Source organism: Oncorhynchus mykiss, chromosome 2 (assembly GCF_013265735.2).
Source record: "Oncorhynchus mykiss isolate Arlee chromosome 2, USDA_OmykA_1.1, whole genome shotgun sequence".
NCBI lineage: Eukaryota > Metazoa > Chordata > Actinopteri > Salmoniformes > Salmonidae > Oncorhynchus > Oncorhynchus mykiss.
Genome location: NC_048566.1, coordinates 12648182 through 12670956, shown reverse-complemented (window position 1 = coordinate 12670956; position 22775 = coordinate 12648182). Strand labels below are relative to the sequence as shown.

Genomic DNA, 22775 nt, shown 5'->3' with positions numbered 1-22775 from the left:
TTTTAAATTACTGCTCAATAAGGTTAGGAGTTCTCCAGACCTGGGAAAACTCTAGTTTTAAATTACTGTTCAGTAAGGTTAGGAGTTCTCCAGACCTGGGAAAACTCTAGTTTTAAATTACTGCTCAATAAGGTTAGGAGTTCTCCAGACCTGGGAAAACTCTAGTTTTAAATTACTGCTCAATAAGGTTAGGAGTTCTCCAGACCTGGGAAAACTCTAGTTTTAAATTACTGTTCAGTAAGGTTAGGAGTTCTCCAGACCTGGGAAAACTCTAGTTTTAAATTACTGCTCAATAAGGTTAGGAGTTCTCCAGACCTGGGAAAACTCTAGTTTTAAATATTCTTTGTGGAAAGTTTAAAACATTTCTGGGGGACTATTTTCAATACACATCCCCAACAGTGGGGGACACGAATCACCTTAACATTCAAAGTACAACAGTTTCAGAATTACTAAAATACAGTAACACTTGACGTTCTTCTAATAGGTTTACTGTGGGATCTCTACAGTAGTAGTCTCTGTAACAGTTATAATAGGTTTACTGTGGGATCTCTACAGTAGTAGTCTCTGTAACAGTTCTAATAATTTACTGTGGGATCTCTACAGTAGTAGTCTCTGTAACAGTTCTAATAATTTACTGTGGGATCTCTACAGTAGTAGTCTCTGTAACAGTTCTAATAATTTACTGTGGGATCTCTACAGTAGTAGTCTCTGTAACAGTTCTAATAGATTTACTGTGGGATCTCTACAGTAGTAGTCTCTGTAACAGCTCTAATAGGTTTACTGTGGGATCTCTACAATAGTAGTCTCTGTAACAGCTCTAATAGGTTTACTGTGGGATCTCTACAGTAGTAGTCTCTGTAACAGCTCTAATAGGTTTACTGTGGGATCTCTACAGTAGTAGTCTCTGTAACAGTTCTAATAGGTTTACTGTGGGATCTCTACAGTAGTAGTCTCTGTAACAGCTCTAATAGGTTTACTGTGGGATCTCTACAATAGTAGTCTCTGTAACAGTTCTAATAGGTTTACTGTGGGATCTCTACAATAGTAGTCTCTGTAACAGCTCTAATAGGTTTACTGTGGGATCTCTACAATAGTAGTCTCTGTAACAGCTCTAATAGGTTTACTGTGGGATCTCTACAGTAGTAGTCTCTGTAACAGCTCTAATAGGTTTACTGTGGGATCTCTACAATAGTAGTCTCTGTAACAGCTCTAATAGGTTTACTGTGGGATCTCTACAATAGTAGTCTCTGTAACAGCTCTAATAGGTTTACTGTGGGATCTCTACAACAGTAGTCTCTAAAGTTTATAATAATTAACTGTTCTCTACTCAGGTCTGGTGTTCACACGGTATGAACATGAGCGACAGCCACTTTAAATGTTTGCTGTGTGATCAGATATGAATACAGCATTTTGGTAAATTTGTCTTCTTGCAGTTTCCAAACTGTAAAATTATATTTTGAAGTGTTAGAGGATTCACTTTGGGTTACATACTGTCCCCCCCCCCCCCCCCCCCACCCAGGACATGTCGTACTACTGCTGTGTGGAGTTACAGGGGCCAGGGGAACAGCTGTTAGCTGCTCTGTCTAAGCTGACCAGCAAGGAAACTGGTAGGTACTTGCTTTCGTGTTTTCCCTCCTCAACAAACAAACAACCACAATTGTCAATCATGCTGCGTTTTAGATGGTACGAGGTAGATGTTATGCTGCGTTTTAGATGGTACGAGGTAGACGTCCATGCTGCGTTTTAGATGGTACGAGGTAGACGGCATGCTGCGTTTTAGATGGTACGAGGTAGACGGCATGCTGCGCTTTAGATGGTACGAGGTAGACGGCATGCTGCGCTTTAGATGGTACGAGGTAGACGGCATGCTGCGCTTTAGATGGTACGAGGTAGACGGCATGCTGCGCTTTAGATGGTACGAGGTAGACGGCATGCTGCGCTTTAGATGGTACGAGGTAGACGGCATGCTGCGCTTTAGATGGTACGAGGTAGACGGCATGCTGCGCTTTAGGTGGTACGAGGTAGACGGCATGCTGCGCTTTAGGTGGTACGAGGTAGACGGCATGCTGCGCTTTAGGTGGTACGAGGTAGACGGCATGCTGCGCTTTAGATGGTACGAGGTAGACGGCATGCTGCGCTTTAGATGGTACGAGGTAGACGGCATGCTGCGTTTTAGATGGTACGAGGTAGACGGCATGCTGCACTTTAGGTGGTACGAGGTAGACGGCATGCTGCGTTTTAGATGGTACGAGGTAGACGTCATGCTGCGTTTTAGATGGTACGAGGTAGACAGCATGCTGCGTTTTAGATGGTACGAGGTAGACGTCCATGCTGCGTTTTAGATGATACGAGGTAGACGGCATGCTGCGCTTTAGATGGTACGAGGTAGACGGCATGCTGCGTTTTAGATGGTACGAGGTAGACGGCATGCTGCGTTTTAGATGGTACGAGGTAGACGGCATGCTGCGCTTTAGATGGTACGAGGTAGACGGTACGAGGTAGACGTCCATGCTGCGTTTTAGATGGTACGAGGTAGACGTCCATGCTGCGTTTTAGATGGTACGAGGTAGACGTCCATGCTGCGTTTTAGATGATACGAGGTAGACGGCATGCTGCGCTTTAGATGGTACGAGGTAGACGGCATGCTGCGCTTTAGATGGTACGAGGTAGACGGCATGCTGCGCTTTAGATGGTACGAGGTAGACGGCATGCTGCGCTTTAGGTGGTACGAGGTAGACGGCATGCTGCGTTTTAGGTGGTACGAGGTAGACGTCCATGCTGCATTTTAGATGATACGAGGTAGACGGCATGCTGCGTTTTAGATGGTACGAGGTAGACGGCATGCTGCCCTTTAGATGGTACGAGGTAGACTGCATGCTGCGTTTTAGATGGTACGAGGTAGACGGCATGCTGCGTTTTAGATGGTACGAGGTAGACGGCATGCTGCGCTTTAGATGATACGAGGTAGACGGCATGCTGCGCTTTAGATGGTACGAGGTAGACGGCATGCTGCGCTTTAGATGGTACGAGGTAGACGGCATGCTGCGCTTTAGATGGTACGAGGTAGACGGCATGCTGCGCTTTAGGTGGTACGAGGTAGACGGCATGCTGCGCTTTAGGTGGTACGAGGTAGACGGCATGCTGCGCTTTAGATGGTACGAGGTAGACGGCATGCTGCGCTTTAGATGGTACGAGGTAGACGGCATGCTGCGTTTTAGATGGTACGAGGTAGACGTCATGCTGCGTTTTAGATGGTACGAGGTAGACGTCCATGCTGCGTTTTAGATGATACGAGGTAGACGGCATGCTGCACTTTAGATGGTACGAGGTAGACGGCATGCTGCGTTTTAGATGGTACGAGGTAGACGGCATGCTGCGTTTTAGATGGTACGAGGTAGACGGCATGCTGCGCTTTAGATGGTACGAGGTAGACGGTACGAGGTAGACGTCCATGCTGCGTTTTAGATGGTACGAGGTAGACGTCCATGCTGCGTTTTAGATGGTACGAGGTAGACGTCCATGCTGCGTTTTAGATGATACGAGGTAGACGGCATGCTGCGCTTTAGATGGTACGAGGTAGACGGCATGCTGCGCTTTAGATGGTACGAGGTAGACGGCATGCTGCGCTTTAGGTGGTACGAGGTAGACGGCATGCTGCGTTTTAGGTGGTACGAGGTAGACGTCCATGCTGCATTTTAGATGATACGAGGTAGACGGCATGCTGCGTTTTAGATGGTACGAGGTAGACGGCATGCTGCCCTTTAGATGGTACGAGGTAGACGGCATGCTGCGTTTTAGATGGTACGAGGTAGACGGCATGCTGCGTTTTAGATGGTACGAGGTAGACGGCATGCTGCGCTTTAGATGATACGAGGTAGACGGCATGCTGCGCTTTAGATGGTACGAGGTAGACGGCATGCTGCGTTTTAGATGGTACGAGGTAGACGGCATGCTGCGTTTTAGATGGTACGAGGTAGACGGCATGCTGCGCTTTAGATGGTACGAGGTAGACGGTACGAGGTAGACGTCCATGCTGCGTTTTAGATGGTACGAGGTAGACGTCCATGCTGCGTTTTAGATGGTACGAGGTAGACGTCCATGCTGCGTTTTAGATGATACGAGGTAGACGGCATGCTGCGCTTTAGATGGTACGAGGTAGACGGCATGCTGCGCTTTAGATGGTACGAGGTAGACGGCATGCTTCGCTTTAGATGGTACGAGGTAGACGGCATGCTGCGCTTTAGGTGGTACGAGGTAGACGGCATGCTGCGTTTTAGGTGGTACGAGGTAGACGTCCATGCTGCATTTTAGATGATACGAGGTAGACGGCATGCTGCGTTTTAGATGGTACGAGGTAGACGGCATGCTGCCCTTTAGATGGTACGAGGTAGACTGCATGCTGCGTTTTAGATGGTACGAGGTAGACGGCATGCTGCGTTTTAGATGGTACGAGGTAGACGGCATGCTGCGCTTTAGATGATACGAGGTAGACGGCATGCTGCGCTTTAGATGGTACGAGGTAGACGGCATGCTGCGCTTTAGATGGTACGAGGTAGACGGCATGCTGCGCTTTAGATGGTACGAGGTAGACGGCATGCTGCGCTTTAGGTGGTACGAGGTAGACGGCATGCTGCGCTTTAGGTGGTACGAGGTAGACGGCATGCTGCGCTTTAGATGGTACGAGGTAGACGGCATGCTGCGCTTTAGATGGTACGAGGTAGACGGCATGCTGCGTTTTAGATGGTACGAGGTAGACGTCATGCTGCGTTTTAGATGGTACGAGGTAGACGTCCATGCTGCGTTTTAGATGATACGAGGTAGACGGCATGCTGCACTTTAGATGGTACGAGGTAGACGGCATGCTGCGTTTTAGATGGTACGAGGTAGACGGCATGCTGCGTTTTAGATGGTACGAGGTAGACGGCATGCTGCGCTTTAGATGGTACGAGGTAGACGGTACGAGGTAGACGTCCATGCTGCGTTTTAGATGGTACGAGGTAGACGTCCATGCTGCGTTTTAGATGGTACGAGGTAGACGTCCATGCTGCGTTTTAGATGATACGAGGTAGACGGCATGCTGCGCTTTAGATGGTACGAGGTAGACGGCATGCTGCGCTTTAGATGGTACGAGGTAGACGGCATGCTGCGCTTTAGGTGGTACGAGGTAGACGGCATGCTGCGTTTTAGGTGGTACGAGGTAGACGTCCATGCTGCATTTTAGATGATACGAGGTAGACGGCATGCTGCGTTTTAGATGGTACGAGGTAGACGGCATGCTGCCCTTTAGATGGTACGAGGTAGACGGCATGCTGCGTTTTAGATGGTACGAGGTAGACGGCATGCTGCGTTTTAGATGGTACGAGGTAGACGGCATGCTGCGCTTTAGATGATACGAGGTAGACGGCATGCTGCGCTTTAGATGGTACGAGGTAGACGGCATGCTGCGCTTTAGATGGTACGAGGTAGACGGCATGCTGCGCTTTAGATGGTACGAGGTAGACGGCATGCTGCCCTTTAGATGGTACGAGGTAGACGGTACGAGGTAGACGGCATGCTGCGCTTTAGATGGTACGAGGTAGACGGCATGCTGCGTTTTAGATGGTACGAGGTAGACGGCATGCTGCGCTTTAGATGGTACGAGGTAGATGGTACGAGGTAGATGGTACGAGGTAGACGGCATGCTGCGCTTTAGATGGTACGAGGTAGACGGCATGCTGCGTTTTAGATGGTACGAGGTAGACGGCATGCTGCGCTTTAGATGGTACGAGGTAGACGGCATGCTGCGTTTTAGATGGTACGAGGTAGACGGCATGCTGCGCTTTAGATGGTACGAGGTAGACGGCATGCTGCGTTTTAGATGGTACGAGGTAGACGGCATGCTGCGTTTTAGATGGTACGAGGTAGACGGCATACTGCGTTTTAGATGGTACGAGGTAGACGGCATGCTGCGCTTTAGATGGTACGAGGTAGACGGCATGCTGCGTTTTAGATGGTACGAGGTAGACGTCATGCTGCGCTTTAGGTGGTACGAGGTAGACGGCATGCTGCGCTTTAGGTGGTACGAGGTAGACGGCATGCTGCGTTTTAGATGGTACGAGGTAGACGGCATGCTGCGCTTTAGGTGGTACGAGGTAGACGGCATGCTGCGTTTTAGATGGTACGAGGTAGACAGCATGCTGCGTTTTAGATGGTACGAGGTAGACGTCCATGCTGCGTTTTAGATGATACGAAGTAGACGGCATGCTGCGCTTTAGATGGTACGAGGTAGACGGCATGCTGCGTTTTAGATGGTACGAGGTAGACGGCATGCTGCGTTTTAGATGGTACGAGGTAGACGGCATGCTGCGCTTTAGATGGTACGAGGTAGACGGTACGAGGTAGACGTCCATGCTGCGTTTTAGATGGTACGAGGTAGACGTCCATGCTCCGTTTTAGATGGTACGAGGTAGACGTCCATGCTGCGTTTTAGATGGTACGAGGTAGACGGCATGCTGCGTTTTAGATGATACGAGGTAGACGGCATGCTGCGCTTTAGATGGTACGAGGTAGACGGCATGCTGCGCTTTAGATGGTACGAGGTAGACGGCATGCTGCGCTTTAGGTGGTACGAGGTAGACGGTACGAGGTAGACGGCATGCTGCGTTTTAGGTGGTACGAGGTAGACGTCCATGCTGCGTTTTAGATGATACGAGGTAGACGGCATGCTGCGCTTTAGATGGTACGAGGTAGACGGCATGCTGCGTTTTAGATGGTACGAGGTAGACGGCATGCTGCGCTTTAGATGGTACGAGGTAGACGGCATGCTGCGCTTTAGATGGTGCGAGGTAGACGGGACTTGGCAACCAGAGTTTAAAAAAAATAATTCAACTTTTACCATCTGTGTTGTTTTCTACCTGATGTTGGCTTGTTTTTGCCGCCATCCTCTTCCTTGCTTTCTTGTCCTGCTCTGCCGACTGGTATGACTGATCTTTATGTCCCTCGTCTAAACGCAGCATCGCTCTGCCGACTGGTATGACTGATCTTTATGTCCCTCGTCTAAACGCAGCATCGCTCTGCCGACTGGTATGACTGATCTTTATGTCCCTCGTCTAAACGCAGCATCGCTCTGCCGACTGGTATGACTGTCCCTCGTCCCTCGTCTAAACGCAGCATCGCTCTGCCGACTGGTATGACTGATCTTTACGTCCCTCGTCTAAACGCAGCATCGCTCTGCCGACTGGTATGACTGATCTTTATGTCCCTCGTCTAAACGCAGCATCGCTCTGCCGACTGGTATGACTGATCTTTATGTCCCTCGTCTAAACGCAGCATCGCTCTGCCGACTGGTATGACTGATCTTTATGTCCCTCGTCTAAACGCAGCATCGCTCTGCCGACTGGTATGACTGATCTTTATGTCCCTCGTCTAAACGCAGCATCGCTCTGCCGACTGGTATGACTGATCTTTATGTCCCTCGTCTAAACGCAGCATCGCTCTGCCGACTGGTATGACTGTCCCTCGTCCCTCGTCTAAACGCAGCATCGCTCTGCCGACTGGTATGACTGATCTTTACGTCCCTCGTCTAAACGCAGCATCGCTCTGCCGACTGGTATGACTGATCTTTATGTCCCTCGTCTAAACGCAGCATCGCTCTGCCGACTGGTATGACTGATCTTTATGTCCCTCGTCTAAACGCAGCATCGCTCTGCCGACTGGTATGACTGATCTTTATGTCCCTCGTCTAAACGCAGCATCGCTCTGCCGACTGGTATGACTGATCTTTATGTCCCTCGTCTAAACGCAGCATCAGTCTGCCGACTGGTATGACTGATCTTTATGTCCCTCGTCTAAACGCAGCATCAGTCTGCCGACTGGTATGACTGATCTTCATGTCCCTCGTCTAAACGCAGCATCGCTCTGCCGACTGGTATGACTGATCTTCATGTCCCTCGTCTAAACGCAGCATCAGTCTGCCGACTGGTATGACTGATCTTCATGTCCCTCGTCTAAACGCAGCATCGCTCTGCCGACTGGTATGACTGATCTTCATGTCCCTCGTCTAAACGCAGCATCAGTCTGCCGACTGGTATGACTGATCTTCATGTCCCTCGTCTAAACGCAGCATCGCTCTGCCGACTGGTATGACTGATCTTTATGTCCCTCGTCTAAACGCAGCATCAGTCTGCCGACTGGTATGACTGATCTTTATGTCCCTCGTCTAAACGCAGCATCAGTCTGCCGACTGGTATGACTGATCTTCATGTCCCTCGTCTAAACGCAGCATCAGTCTGCCGACTGGTATGACTGATCTTTATGTCCCTCGTCTAAACGCAGCATCAGTCTGCCGACTGGTATGACTGATCTTCATGTCCCTCGTCTAAACGCAGCATCAGTCTGCCGACTGGTATGACTGATCTTTATGTCCCTCGTCTAAACGCAGCATCAGTCTGCCGACTGGTATGACTGATCTTCATGTCCCTCGTCTAAACGCAGCATCAGTCTGCCGACTGGTATGACTGATCTTTATGTCCCTCGTCTAAACGCAGCATCAGTCTGCCGACTGGTATGACTGATCTTCATGTCCCTCGTCTAAACGCAGCATCAGTCTGCCGACTGGTATGACTGATCTTTATGTCCCTCGTCTAAACGCAGCATCAGTCTGCCGACTGGTATGACTGATCTTTACGTCCCTCGTCTAAACGCAGCATCGCTCTGCCGACTGGTATGACTGATCTTTATGTCCCTCGTCTAAACGCAGCATCGCTCTGCCGACTGGTATGACTGATCTTTATGTCCCTCGTCTAAACGCAGCATCGCTCTGCCGACTGGTATGACTGATCTTTATGTCCCTCGTCTAAACGCAGCATCGCTCTGCCGACTGGTATGACTGATCTTTATGTCCCTCGTCTAAACGCAGCATCAGTCTGCCGACTGGTATGACTGATCTTTATGTCCCTCGTCTAAACGCAGCATCGCTCTGCCGACTGGTATGACTGATCTTTATGTCCCTCGTCTAAACGCAGCATCGCTCTGCCGACTGGTATGACTGATCTTTATGTCCCTCGTCTAAACGCAGCATCGGTCTCGATTTATATATAAGTATTTCAATATAAAGTTTGAAAACGTGAACCAACTGTATGAAAAAGCTTAGAGAAGGCGTGGTCTAACAAATATGTGACTCGCTGCTTTACGGTATTATTGACGATGACGTGTGTTGTACTTGCAGGGCCTACGTTTGCAGCAGCCATGTGTGTGTCAGGCAGGAGACAGGGCAGTGTGGTGGTGTACAGAGCAGGACAGTACCCTCTCCAGCCCCTGGGGCCTGTCACATTCCTCTGGAGACCCACAACACAGGGCCGGAGGGGCCAGGAGGACCAGGGCTCCCAGGGATCAACACACAGACAGCTGTGGATCTGGGCTCACCCCACCATGAAAACGGTAAGAGGGACTAATATGCAGAATCAATCAGTAGTAGAAGTATTGAACAACCATTTAACTATTCATTGATGCTGTAATGTCTTTATTGTTGTCTATAATCTGGTGAACTTAGATGTCCCCTTTGGGATCGGTAAATTACTATCCAATCAGATGTCCCCTTAGGGATCGGTAAAGTACTATCCAATCAGATCTCCCCTTTGGGATCGGTGAAGTACTATCCAATTAGATGTCCCCTTTGGGATCGGTAAATTACTATCCAATCAGATGTCCCCTTAGGGATCGGTAAAGTACTATCCAATCAGATGTCCCCTTAGGGATCGGTAAAGTACTATCCAATCAGATGTCCCCTTAGGGATCGGTAAAGGTACTATCCAATCAGATGTCCCCTTAGGGATCGGTAAAGTACTATCCAATCAGATGTCTCCTTAGGGATCGGTAAAGTACTATCCAATCAGATGTCCCCTTTGGGATTGGTAAAGTACTGTCCAATCAGATGTCCCCTTTGGGATCGGTAAAGTACTATCCAATCAGATGTCCCCTTTGGGATCGGTAAGGTACTATCCAATCAGATGTCCCCTTTGGGATCGGGAAAGTACTATTCATTCTGACTGTGTGACTGTGCTCTGTGTCAGGACCTCCTCCCAGAGCTGCAGGCTGTCTGTCAGTGTTCTGAGGCTGTCCTTCCACCTGCTCCAGTGGACCTCCCTGTCCCACAGCCAGCCCCTACCCCCACCTTGGCCCCCGGTCCTGGGGCTTGTCCTGAGGCGGTGCCGGCCTCTAGTTCTGGTTCTAAGAGGAAGTGGTCCTCCAGGGAGCCTGAGGCTGCTGGGCCACCAGCCAAGAAGCTCCTGGGATACAGTACCATTTCTGCTACCACACCCGTAACCTGGAGGTCCAGTACCACTGGTATAGTCATCAGGTGGGTTCTGACTGGTACCACTGGTATAGTCATCAGGTGGGTTCTGACTGGTATAGTCATCCGGTGGGTTCTGACTGGTATAGTCATCAGGTGGGTTCTGACTGGTACCACTGGTATAGTCATCAGGTGGGTTCTGACTGGTATAGTCATCCGGTGGGTTCTGACTGGTATAGTCATCCGGTGGGTTCTGACTGGTATAGTCATCAGGTGGGTTCTGACTGGTATAGTCATCAGGTGGGTTCTGACTGGTATAGTCATCAGGTGGGTTCTGACTGGTATAGTCATCAGGTGGGCTCTGACTGGTATAGTCATCAGGTGGGTTCTGACTGGTACCACTGGTATAGTCATCCGGTGGGTTCTGACTGGTATAGTCATCCGGTGGGTTCTGACTGGTATAGTCATCAGGTGGGTTCTGACTGGTATAGTCATCAGGTGGGTTCTGACTGGTATAGTCATCAGGTGGGTTCTGACTGGTATAGTCATCAGGTGGGTTCTGACTGGTATAGTCATCAGGTGGGTTCTGACTGGTACCACTGGTATAGTCATCAGGTGGGTTCTGACTGGTATAGTCATCAGGTGGGTTCTGACTGGTATAGTCATCAGGTGGGTTCTGACTGGTATAGTCATCAGGTGGGTTCTGACTGGTATAGTCATCAGGTGGGTTCTGACTGGTACCACTGGTATAGTCATCAGGTGGGTTCTGACTGGTATAGTCATCAGGTGGGTTCTGACTGGTATAGTCATCAGGTGGGTTCTGACTGGTATAGTCATCAGGTGGGTTCTGACTGGTACCACTGGTATAGTCATCAGGTGGGTTCTGACTGGTATAGTCATCAGGTGGGTTCTGACTGGTATAGTCATCAGGTGGGTTCTGACTGGTATAGTCATCAGGTGGGTTCTGACTGGTATAGTCATCAGGTGGGTTCTGACTGGTACCACTGGTATAGTCATCAGGTGGGTTCTGACTGGTATAGTCATCAGGTGGGTTCTGACTGGTACCACTGGTATAGTCATCCGGTGGGTTCTGACTGGTACCACTGATATAGTCATCAGGTGGGTTCTGACTGGTATAGTCATCAGGTGGGTTCTGACTGGTATAGTCATCAGGTGGGTTCTGACTGGTACCACTGGTATAGTCATCAGGTGGGTTCTGACTGGTATAGTCATCAGGTGGGTTCTGACTGGTACCACTGGTATAGTCATCAGGTGGGTTCTGACTGGTACCACTGGTATAGTCATCAGGTGGGTTCTGACTGGTACCACTGGTATAGTCATCAGGTGGGTTCTGACTGGTATAGTCATCAGGTGGGTTCTGACTGTTATAGTCATCAGGTGGGTTCTGACTGGTATAGTCATCAGGTGGGTTCTGACTGGTATAGTCATCAGGTGGGTTCTGACTGGTATAGTCATCAGGTGGGTTCTGACTGGTACCACTGGTATAGTCATCAGGTGGGTTCTGACTGGTATAGTCATCAGGTGGGTTCTGACTGGTATAGTCATCAGGTGGATTCTGACTGGTATAGTCATCAGGTGGGTTCTGACTGCTTTGATTTAGTCATATTTTAGAGTTTTCTGTCAATTTTATAAAACCCCTCCCTTTGTAAAACCCCTCCCTTTGTAAAACCCCTCCCTTTATAAACCCCTCCCTTTATAAAACCCCTCCCTTTATAAAACCCCTCCCTTTATTCTCAACCATGTGGACTTCCTGAATTTTGTTGTTTAATGTTTTGCAGTGACCTCACCATGGAGATGGTGCGGTATCGTCTGATTGGACCTCTATCACATTCCGTTCTGACTGAAACCCTGGCCCCTGCCACACACTGTGATGTAAGAACCTGGGATGATTTATCTACAGGACAGCTAATCACCTGGGATACTTTGTCTGGAGGCCAGCTAATCACCTGGGATGATTTGTCTGGAGGCCAGCTAATCACCTGGGATGATTTGTCTGGAGGCCAGCTAATCACCTGGGATGATTTGTCTGGAGGCCAGCTAATCACCTGGGATGATTTGTCTGGAGGCCAGCTAATCACCAGGGATGATTTGTCTGGAGGCCAGCTAATCACCTGGGATGATTTGTCTGGAGACCAGCTAATCACCTGGGATGATTTGTCTGGAGGCCAGCTAATCACCTGGGATGATTTGTCTGGAGGCCAGCTAATCACCTGGGATGATTTGTCTGGAGGCCAGCTAATCACCTGGGATGATTTGTCTGGAGACTACATCCTGTTTGTTCCAGTGTAAGGTGTTTTATCTAGATACTACATCCTGTTTGTTCCAGTGTATGGTGTTTTATCTAGATACTACATCCTGTTTGTTCCAGTGTAAGGTGTTTTATCTAGATACTACATCCTGTTTGTTCCAGTGTAAGGTGTTTTATCTAGATACTACATCCTGTTTGTTCCAGTGTAAGGTGTTTTATCTAGATACTACATCCTGTTTGTTCCAGTGTAAGGTGTTTAGTCAGGTGTTTTATCTGTATTCCAGGCTACAGGTAAATCCAGACCATCTCCCTTCTGGTGGCCAGATCACTGCAGAGACGACTGTAACATGTCTCTTCATCAACAACAAGCTGGTGTCTTCAACATGCTCAAAGGTGAGTTCCTCACAACTACATTCCTCATTCATTACCTACATTCATCAGATTAGATCAGGGCTCTCCGACCCTGTTCCTGGAGAGAGACCCTCCTGTAGGTTTTAACTCCAACCCTGTTCCTGGAGAGAGACCCTCCTGTAGGTTTTAACTCCAACCCTGTTCCTGGAGAGAAACCCTCCTGTAGGTTTTAACTCCAACCCTGTTCCTGGAGAGAGACCCTCCTGTAGGTTTTAACTCCAACCCTGTTCCTGGAGAGAGACCCTCCTGTAGGTTTTAACTCCAACCCTGTTCCTGGAGAGAAACCCTCCTGTAGGTTTTAACTCCAACCCTGTTCCTGGAGAGAGACCCTCCTGTAGGTTTTAACTCCAACCCTGTTCCTGGAGAGCTACCCTCCTGTAGGTTTTAACTCCGACCCTGTTCCTGGAGAGAGACCCTCCTGTAGGTTTTAACTCCAACCCCAGTTGTAACTAACCTGATTCAGCTTATCAACCAGCTAATCATTAGAATCAGGTGCGCTAGATTGGGGTTGGAGTTAAACCCTACAGAAGGGTTTCTCTCCAGGAACAGGGTTGGAGTTAAACCCTACAGGAGGGTCTCTCTCCAGGAACAGGGTTGGAGTTAAAACCTACAGTAGGGTCTCTCTCCAGGAACAGGGTTGGAGTTGAAACCTACAGGGGGGTATCTCTCCAGGAACAGGGGAGGAGTTAAAACCTACAGGAGGGTCTCTCTCCAGGAACAGGGTTGGAGTTAAAACCTACAGGAGGGTCTCTCTCCAGGAACAGGGTTGGAGTTAAAACCTCATGTATATGTCCTGTCTCCTCTCCTCCAAAGCGTACCTCATATCTGTCCTGTATCTCCTCCCCTCCAAAGTGTACCTCATATCTGTCCTGTCTCTCCTCCCATCCAAAGCGTACCTCATATCTGTCCTGTCTCTCCTCCCCTCCAAAGCGTACCTCATATCTGTCCTGTCTCTCCTCCCCTCCAAAGCGTACCTCATATCTGTCCTGTCTCTCCTCCCATCCAAAGCGTACCTCATGTCTCTCCTCCCCTCCAAAGCGTACCTCATATCTGTCCTGTCTCTCCTCCAAAGCGTACCTCATATCTGTCCTGTCTCTCCTCCCATCCAAAGCGTACCTCATATCTGTCCTGTCTCTCCTCCCCTCCAAAGCGTACCTCATATCTGTCCTGTCTCTCCTCCCATCCAAAGCGTACCTCATGTCTCTCCTCCCCTCCAAAGCGTACCTCATATCTGTCCTGTCTCTCCTCCCATCCAAAGCGTACCTCATGTCTCTCCTCCCCTCCAAAGCGTACCTCATATCTGTCCTGTCTCTCCTCCCCTCCAAAGCGTACCTCATGTCTGTCCTGTCTCTCCTCCAAAGCGTACCTCATGTATGTCCTGTCTCTCCTCCCCTCCAAAGCGTACCTCATGTCTGTCCTGTCTCCCCTCCAAAGCGTACCTCATGTCTGTCCTGTCTCTCCTCCAAAGCGTACCTCATGTATGTCCTGTCTCTCCTCCCCTCCAAAGCGTACCTCATGTCTGTCCTGTCTCTCCTCCCCTCCAAAGCGTACCTCATGTCTGTCCTGTCTCTCCTCCCCTCCAAAGCGTACCTCATGTCTGTCCTGTCTCTCCTCCAAAGCGTAACTCATGTCTGTCCTGTCTCCTCTCCTCAGGTGTGTACTCCACAGCGGAGGTCCCAGCTGGCTCAGTTCTGGGTCTGACGGTGGATGACCCCAGATTGACCTTACCAAACAAGAGAAGCAAGGCAGTGTCCGACATCAGGAAGGCACAAGGTAACCTCTGAGCCAGTAGCCATGGTAACCCCTGAGCCAGTAGCCATGGTAACCTCTGAGCCAGTAGCCATGGTAACCCCTGAGCCGGTAGCCATGGTAACCCCTGAGCCGGTAGCCATGGTAACCTCTGAGCCAGGAGACAGGGTGGGGGTGGTTCAGACATGTCCGATATAGTTTACATCATTAGTTCTCCTTTAGGGTGATTCTACCTGGGCCATGTTCAGAACACAACCTTTTCAATCAGAGTGAAACTGTGACGTAGCCGACTACCTAATATTCAAATGAGAACGCATCCAAGAAAATGTCAGAGATTTGTTCCCTGCTGAACAGGACCCTGTGTTTATGAATGTGATGGTAATAGGTCCTGAGGCTTTGTGGGTAGGGAGGTTCTGTGGGTCATTCTCTGGTCCTGTGCTCCTGGGGAGCCTCTGCTCGTCCATGCAGATGTCCCAGGTTCGAATCCTGGCAGGACCCTGTGCTCAGACCACGCCCTCAGAGGTTCACACCCACTTCCTTATTTATCTTTTTAGTACCTGGCTGGGGATTTCATCACCCACTTCCTTATTGACCTTTTAGTACCTGGCTGGGGGTTGCATCACCCACTTCCTTATTGACCTTTTAGTACCTGGCTGGGGGTTGCATCACCCACTTCCTTATTGACCTTTTAGTACCTGGCTGGGGGTTGCATCACCCACTTCCTTATTGACCTTTTAGTACCTGGCTGGGGGTTGCATCACCCACTTCCTTGTTTACCTTTTAGTACCTGGCTGGGGGTTGCATCACCCACTTCCTTATTGACCTTTTAGTACCTGGCTGGGGGTTGCATCACCCACTTCCTTATTGACCTTTTAGTACCTGGCTGGGGGTTGCATCACCCACTTCCTTGTTTACCTTTTAGTACCTGGCTGGGGGTTGCATCACCCACTTCCTTATTGACCTTTTAGTACCTGGCTGGGGGTTGCATCACCCACTTCCTTATTGACCTTTTAGTACCTGGCTGGGGGTTACATCACCCACTTCCTTATTTAGTGGATGTAGGCCCTATAGAGCTACTCGGTGAAGCTGTAGATGTTGCCAACTAGTTGTGTGCTTCCTCTGGCCTACTCAACACAGTTTGGTGACTCTCCTGAGTACCTGGTCATACGGCACTATGCCCTCTGTTGTTTCAGGAGTGAACGAGGAGAGGAGGAGGGAACTGATGTTGAAGGGGATCCCTGAACCCCTCAGCCAGAGTTCCCTGTGGGACCGGTCTGTCCGCGACAACGTCACACACAACAAGATGACAGACCAGGTACTGAACCATAGCACCATGTCTGTTTAATATATCATTACTAAATGTATGAAGACTCTACCCAGGGTATGTCCCATAGGAAGAAGAGTCACTAAATGTATGTCCTCCTTGGGTTGAGTCTCCAGGAGAAGAGTCACTAAATGTATGTCCTCCTGGAGACTCAACCCAGGGAGAAGAGTTACTAAATGTATGTCCTCCTGGAGACTCAACCCAGGAAGAAGAGTCACTAAATGTATGTCCTCCTGGAGACTCAACCCAGGAAGAAGAGTCACTAAATGTATGTCCTCCTGGAGACTCAACCCAGGAAGAAGAGTCACTAAATGTATGAAGCATTCTCTCTAGACGTTCTGGAGCATTCTCTCTCGACAACAATTCACTGGCAGGTTCTGGAGCATTCTCTCTAGACGTTCTGGAGCATTCTCTCTCGACAACAGTTCACTGACAGGTTCTGGAGAATTCTCTCTAGACGTTCTGGAGCATTCTCCCTAGACAACAGTTCACTGGCAGGTTCTGGAGCATTCTCTCTAGACGTTCTGGAGCATTCTCTCTAGACAACAGTTCACTGTCAGGTTCTGGAACATTCTCTCTAGACGTTCTGGAGCATTTTCTATAGACAACAGTTCACTGACAGGTTCTGGAACATTCTCCCTAGACAACAGTTCACTGACAGGTTCTGGAGAATTCTCCCGGTTTACCACGTCGTAGTACAACGTAGCATATCATGGCCTGACATAATACATTTTTACCAACAAAATAAACATGTCTAAGGAACATTTTTCTGTTGACGATTTGTGAAATTGTATCACACCTGTGGTGATTTATTTCCATACGGTGTAACTTGCATAAAAACGTTGTATGGAAAAGTGGTTTGTCTCCAATATCCAGTCTTCTCTCTGTCTACAGGAAGTAAACAGACTGCGTAATGATGTTCTGGTCCCAGGCTCCAGACTCCCCACCCCCCTGCAGGGTAGAGTACCCGTCCTACTGGTGCAGCAGTCTGGGAAGAGCCAGGGCACAGAGATGGGGTCCTGGGGGGCGGGATGGGACCTGCTGCTACCCAAGGCCTGGGGCATGGCCTTCTGGGTCCCTCTGGTATGGACCACCCTATTCCCTATATAGTGCACTTCTCTAGACCAGGACCAAATGGCACCCTATTCCCTATAAAGTGCACTACTTTAGACCAGGACCCACCCTATTCCCTATATAGTGCACTACTCTAGACCAGGACTCACCCTATTCCCTATATAGTGCACTACTTTAGACCAGGACCCAATGGCACCCTATTCCCTATATAGTGCACTACTATAGACCAGGACCCACCCTATTCCCTATATAGTACACTTCTCTAGACCAGGACCAAATGGCACCCTATTCCCTATATAGTGCACTACTCTAGACCAGGACCCACCCTATTCCCTATATAGTGCACTACTCTAGACCAGGACTCACCCTATTCCCTATATAGTGCACTACTATAGACCAGGACCCACACTATTCCCTATATAGTACACTTCTCTAGACCAGGACCAAATGGCACCCTATTCCCTATATAGTGCACTACTCTAGACCAGGACCCACCCTATTCCCTATATAGTGCACTACTCTAGACCAGGACTCACCCTATTCCCTATATAGTGCACTACTCTAGACCAGGACTCACCCTATTCCCTATATAGTGCACTACTGCAGACCAGAACCCACCCTATTCCCTATATAGTGCACTACTCTAGACCAGGACCCAATGGCACTCTATTCCCTATATAGTGCACTACTCTAGACCAGGACTCACCCTATTCCCTATATAGTGCACTACTCTAGACCAGGACGCACCCTATTCCCTATATAGTGCACTACTCTAGACCAGGACTCACCCTATTCCCTATATAGTGCACTACTCTAGACCAGGACGCACCCTATTCCCTATATAGTGCACTACTCTAGACCAGGACTCACCCTATTCCCTATATAGTGCACTACTCTAGACCAGGACGCACCCTATTCCCTATATAGTGCACTACTCTAGACCAGGACTCACCCTATTCTCTATATAGTGCACTACTCTAGACCAGGACCCAATGGCACTCTATTCCCTATATAGTGCACTACTCTAGACCAGGACTCACCCTATTCCCTATATAGTGCACTACTCTAGACCAGGACTCACCCTATTCCCTATATAGTGCACTACTCTAGACCAGGACCCACTCTATTCCTTATATAGTGCACTACTCTAGACCAGGACCCACTCTATTCCTTATATAGTGCACTACTCTAGACCAGGACCCACTCTATTCCTTATATAGTGCACTACTCTAGACCAGGACTCACCCTATTCCCTATATAGTGCACTACTCTAGACCAGGACCCACTCTATTCCTTATATAGTGCACTACTCTAGACCAGGACGCACCCTATTCCCTATATAGTGCACTACTCTAGATCAGGACCCACTCTATTCCTTATATAGTGCACTACTCTAGACCAGGACGCACCCTATTCCCTATATAGTGCACTACTCTAGATCAGGACCCACTCTATTCCTTATATAGTGCACTACTCTAGACCAGGACCCACTCTATTCCTTATATAGTGCACTACTCTAGACGAGGACCCAAATGGCACCCTGTTCTCTATATAGTGCACTACTCTAGATCAATGGCCTTAGAATATTTGGAGAAGCCCCTTTAAGTAGACAAATGACTAATTACTACAAATATGTCAGATCAACCTCCTCTCCTCGACAGGTAGGTAGAGGAGAGGTAACTAAAGTAGTAACCCTCTCCTCTCCAGGTAGATAGAGGAGAGGTAACTAAAGTAGTAACCCTCTCCTCTCCAGGTAGATAGAGGAGAGGTAACTAAAGTAGTAACCCTCTCCTCTCCAGGTAGATAGAGGAGAGGTAACTAAAGTAGTAACCCTCTCCTCTCCAGGTAGATAGAGGAGAGGTAACTAAAGTAGTAACCCTCTCCTCTCCAGGTAGATAGAGGAGAGGTAACTAAAGTAGTAACCCTCTCCTCTCCAGGTAGATAGAGGAGAGGTAACTAAAGTAGTAACCCTCTCCTCTCCAGGTAGATAGAGGAGAGGTAACTAAAGTAGTAACCCTCTCCAGGTAGATAGAGGAGAGGTAACTAAAGTAGGAACCCTCTCCTCTCCAGGTAGATAGAGGAGAGGTAACTAAAGTAGGAACCCTCTCCTCTCCAGGTAGATAGTGGAGAGGTAACTAAAGTAGGAACCCTCTCCTCTCCAGGTAGATAGAGGAGAGGTAACTAAAGTAGTAACCCTCTCCAGGTAAATAGAGGAGAGGTAACTAAAGTAGGAACCCTCTCCTCTCCAGGTAGATAGAGGAGAGGTAACTAAAGTAGTAACCCTCTCCTCTCCAGGTAGATAGAGGAGAGGTAACTAAAGTAGTAACCCTCTCCTCTCCAGGTAGATAGAGGAGAGGTAACTAAAGTAGTAACCCTCTCCTCTCCAGGTAGATAGAGGAGAGGTAACTAAAGTAGGAACCCTCTCCTCTCCAGGTAGATAGAGGAGAGGTAACTAAAGTAGTAACCCTCTCCTCTCCAGGTAGATAGAGGAGAGGTAACTAAAGTAGTAACCCTCTCCTCTCCAGGTAGATAGAGGAGAGGTAACTAAAGTAGTAACCCTCTCCTCTCCAGGTAGATAGAGGAGAGGTAACTAAAGTAGTAACCCTCTCCAGGTAGATAGAGGAGAGGTAACTAAAGTAGGAACCCTCTCCTCTCCAGGTAGATAGAGGAGAGGTAACTAAAGTAGGAACCCTCTCCTCTCCAGGTAGATAGTGGAGAGGTAACTAAAGTAGGAACCCTCTCCTCTCCAGGTAGATAGAGGAGAGGTAACTAAAGTAGTAACCCTCTCCAGGTAAATAGAGGAGAGGTAACTAAAGTAGGAACCCTCTCCTCTCCAGGTAGATAGAGGAGAGGTAACTAAAGTAGTAACCCTCTCCTCTCCAGGTAGATAGAGGAGAGGTAACTAAAGTAGTAACCCTCTCCTCTCCAGGTAGATAGAGGAGAGGTAACTAAAGTAGTAACCCTCTCCAGGTAAATAGAGGAGAGGTAACTAAAGTAGTAACCCTCTCCAGGTAGATAGAGGAGAGGTAACTAAAGTAGGAACCCTCTCCTCTCCAGGTAGATAGAGGAGAGGTAACTAAAGTAGTAACCCTCTCCTCTCCAGGTAGATAGTGGAGAGGTAACTAAAGTAGTAACCCTCTCCTCTCCAGGTAGATAGAGGAGAGGTAACTAAAGTAGTAACCCTCTCCTCTCCAGGTAGATAGAGGAGAGGTAACTAAAGTAGGAACCCTCTCCTCTCCAGGTAGATAGAGGAGAGGTAACTAAAGTAGTAACCCTCTCCAGGTAGATAGAGGAGAGGTAACTAAAGTAGTAACCCTCTCCTCTCCAGGTAGATAGAGGAGAGGTAACTAAAGTAGTAACCCTCTCCTCTCTAGGTAGATAGAGGAGAGGTAACTAAAGTAGTAACCCTCTCCTCTCCAGGTAGATAGAGGAGAGGTAACTAAAGTAGTAACCCTCTCCTCTCCAGGTAGATAGAGGAGAGGTAACTAAAGTAGTAACCCTCTCCTCTCCAGGTAGATAGAGGAGAGGTAACTAAAGTAGGAACCCTCTCCTCTCCAGGTAGATAGTGGAGAGGTAACTAAAGTAGTAACCCTCTCCTCTCCAGGTAGATAGAGGAGAGGTAACTAAAGTAGTAACCCTCTCCTCTCCAGGTAGATAGAGGAGAGGTAACTAAAGTAGTAACCCTCTCCTCTCCAGGTAGATAGTGGAGAGGTAACTAAAGTAGTAACCCTCTCCTCTCCTTCAGGTTTATAGAGGAGTACGTATCGGAGGGCTGAGGATGAGTCTGAAACACGCCCAGAATAAAGGAGAGCCTCACTTTCCCCACGACTACCCAGACTGCCCTGCAGGAGCACGCTTCCAGGAAGAGCAGGAGGCTGAGCTGCTGGCCAAGTTCAGGAGGTGAGGAGAGTGTCGGTTTCACGTGATGGAGCTCCAGGTGTGCTGGTATCACCTGATGTAACTCCAGGTGTGTTGGTATCACCTGATGTAACTCCAGGTGTGTTGAGGAGAGGGTCAGTATTACCTGATGTAACTCCAGGTGTGTTGGTATCACCTGATGTAACTCCAGGTGTGTTGAGGAGAGGGTCAGTATTACCTGATGTAACTCCAGGTGTGTTGGTATCACCTGATGTAACTCCAGGTGTGTTGAGGAGAGGGTCAGTATTACCTGATGTAACTCCAGGTGTGTTGGTGTCACCTGATGTAACTCCAGGTGTGTTGAGGAGAGGGTCAGTATTACCTGATGTAACTCCAGGTGTGTTGGTATCACCTGATGTAACTCCAGGTATGTTGGTGTCACCTGATGTAACTCCAGGTGTGTTGGTGTCACCTGATGTAACTCCAGGTGTGTTGGTGTCACCTGATGTAACTCCAGGTGTGTTGGTATCACCTGATGTAACTCCAGGTGTGTTGGTGTCACCTGATGTAACTCCAGGTGTGTTGGTGTCACCTGATGTAACTCCAGGTGTGTTGGTGTCACCTGATGTAACTCCAGGTGTGTTGGTGTCACCTGATGTAACTCCAGGTGTGTTGGTGTCACCTGATGTAACTCCAGGTGTGTTGGTGTCACCTGATGTAACTCCAGGTGTGTTGGTGTCACCTGATGTAACTCTAGGTGTGTTGGTGTCACCTGATGTAACTCCAGGTGTGTTGGTGTCACCTGATGTAACTCCAGGTGTGTTGGTGTCACCTGATGTAACTCCAGGTGTGTTGGTGTCACCTGATGTAACTCCAGGTGTGTTGGTATCACCTGATGTAACTCCAGGTGTGTTGGTGTCACCTGATGTAACTCCAGGTGTGTTGGTATCACCTGATGTAACTCCAGGTGTGTTGGTATCACCTGATGTAACTCTAGGTGTGTTGGTGTCACCTGATGTAACTCCAGGTGTGTTGGTATCACCTGATGTAACTCCAGGTGTGTTGGTGTCACCTGATGTAACTCCAGGTGTGTTGGTATCACCTGATGTAACTCCAGGTGTGTTGGTGTCACCTGATGTAACTCCAGGTGTGTTGAGGAGAGGGTCAGTATCACCTGATGTAACTCCAGGTGTGTTGGTATCACCTGATGTAACTCCAGGTGTGTTGAGGAGATGGTCGGTGTCACCTGTAACTCCAGGCAAAAGGGGGTGTCTGGTAGTGTTTGATAAAGTCTAACTCACTGGTATTCTGGATGTTTCATACTGTACTGGCTCTCAAACCAACATATTGATACAGGATCTGTGTTAACACTGTTAAGATTCAAGTCAGATTACCGGTGAGAGTTTTTAATATAAACTATCCTTTTGAGTTTGATATTTCAACTGAGCTCATTTCATCAAGTGGAGGCTAATGACTGGGTTATATATCATCGTTACATAAACGACTGGGCTCCCCCTCCTGCCCTGAAACAGTTTGACTAGAGCATGAACCCCTGACCTCTGTATAGGCGCCCACCAGCCAAACGGACCAATTACATCAAACATGGCTGCCTGGCTCCGTTCCGTTGTCCCTGGCAACAGCTGGTCGAGGAGTGGGAGCTGATCGTGAAGGAGGGAGGAGGAGGAGGAGAGGAGGCAGTCGCATCAATGGAACAGGAAGTGACACCACCCCAGAGTAACTTCACAGTCTTGAGGTAGATGCCACTTCTGGATGATTCTGAATATAATATAATATATCTGTTGACAACAGTCGACGCCTAC

The 22775-nt window shown here is 48.7% G+C and overlaps 1 protein-coding gene across 2 annotated transcripts in view; it reads left to right on the top strand.

The window, feature by feature from the left end:
* Positions 1–22775, top strand: part of pop1 (POP1 homolog, ribonuclease P/MRP subunit) — a 34173-nt gene that overhangs the window by 2918 nt on the left and 8480 nt on the right. For both annotated transcript variants that reach the window (XM_036938159.1, XM_036938156.1), the window contains exons 5-14: positions 1520–1607; positions 9206–9417; positions 10050–10336; positions 12070–12163; positions 12824–12932; positions 14604–14723; positions 15893–16014; positions 16918–17106; positions 20843–20997; positions 22523–22708. In XM_036938159.1, the coding sequence (XP_036794054.1) occupies positions 1520–1607; positions 9206–9417; positions 10050–10336; positions 12070–12163; positions 12824–12932; positions 14604–14723; positions 15893–16014; positions 16918–17106; positions 20843–20997; positions 22523–22708 (1562 nt within the window). The remainder of the gene's footprint in view (positions 1–1519; positions 1608–9205; positions 9418–10049; positions 10337–12069; positions 12164–12823; positions 12933–14603; positions 14724–15892; positions 16015–16917; positions 17107–20842; positions 20998–22522; positions 22709–22775) is intronic.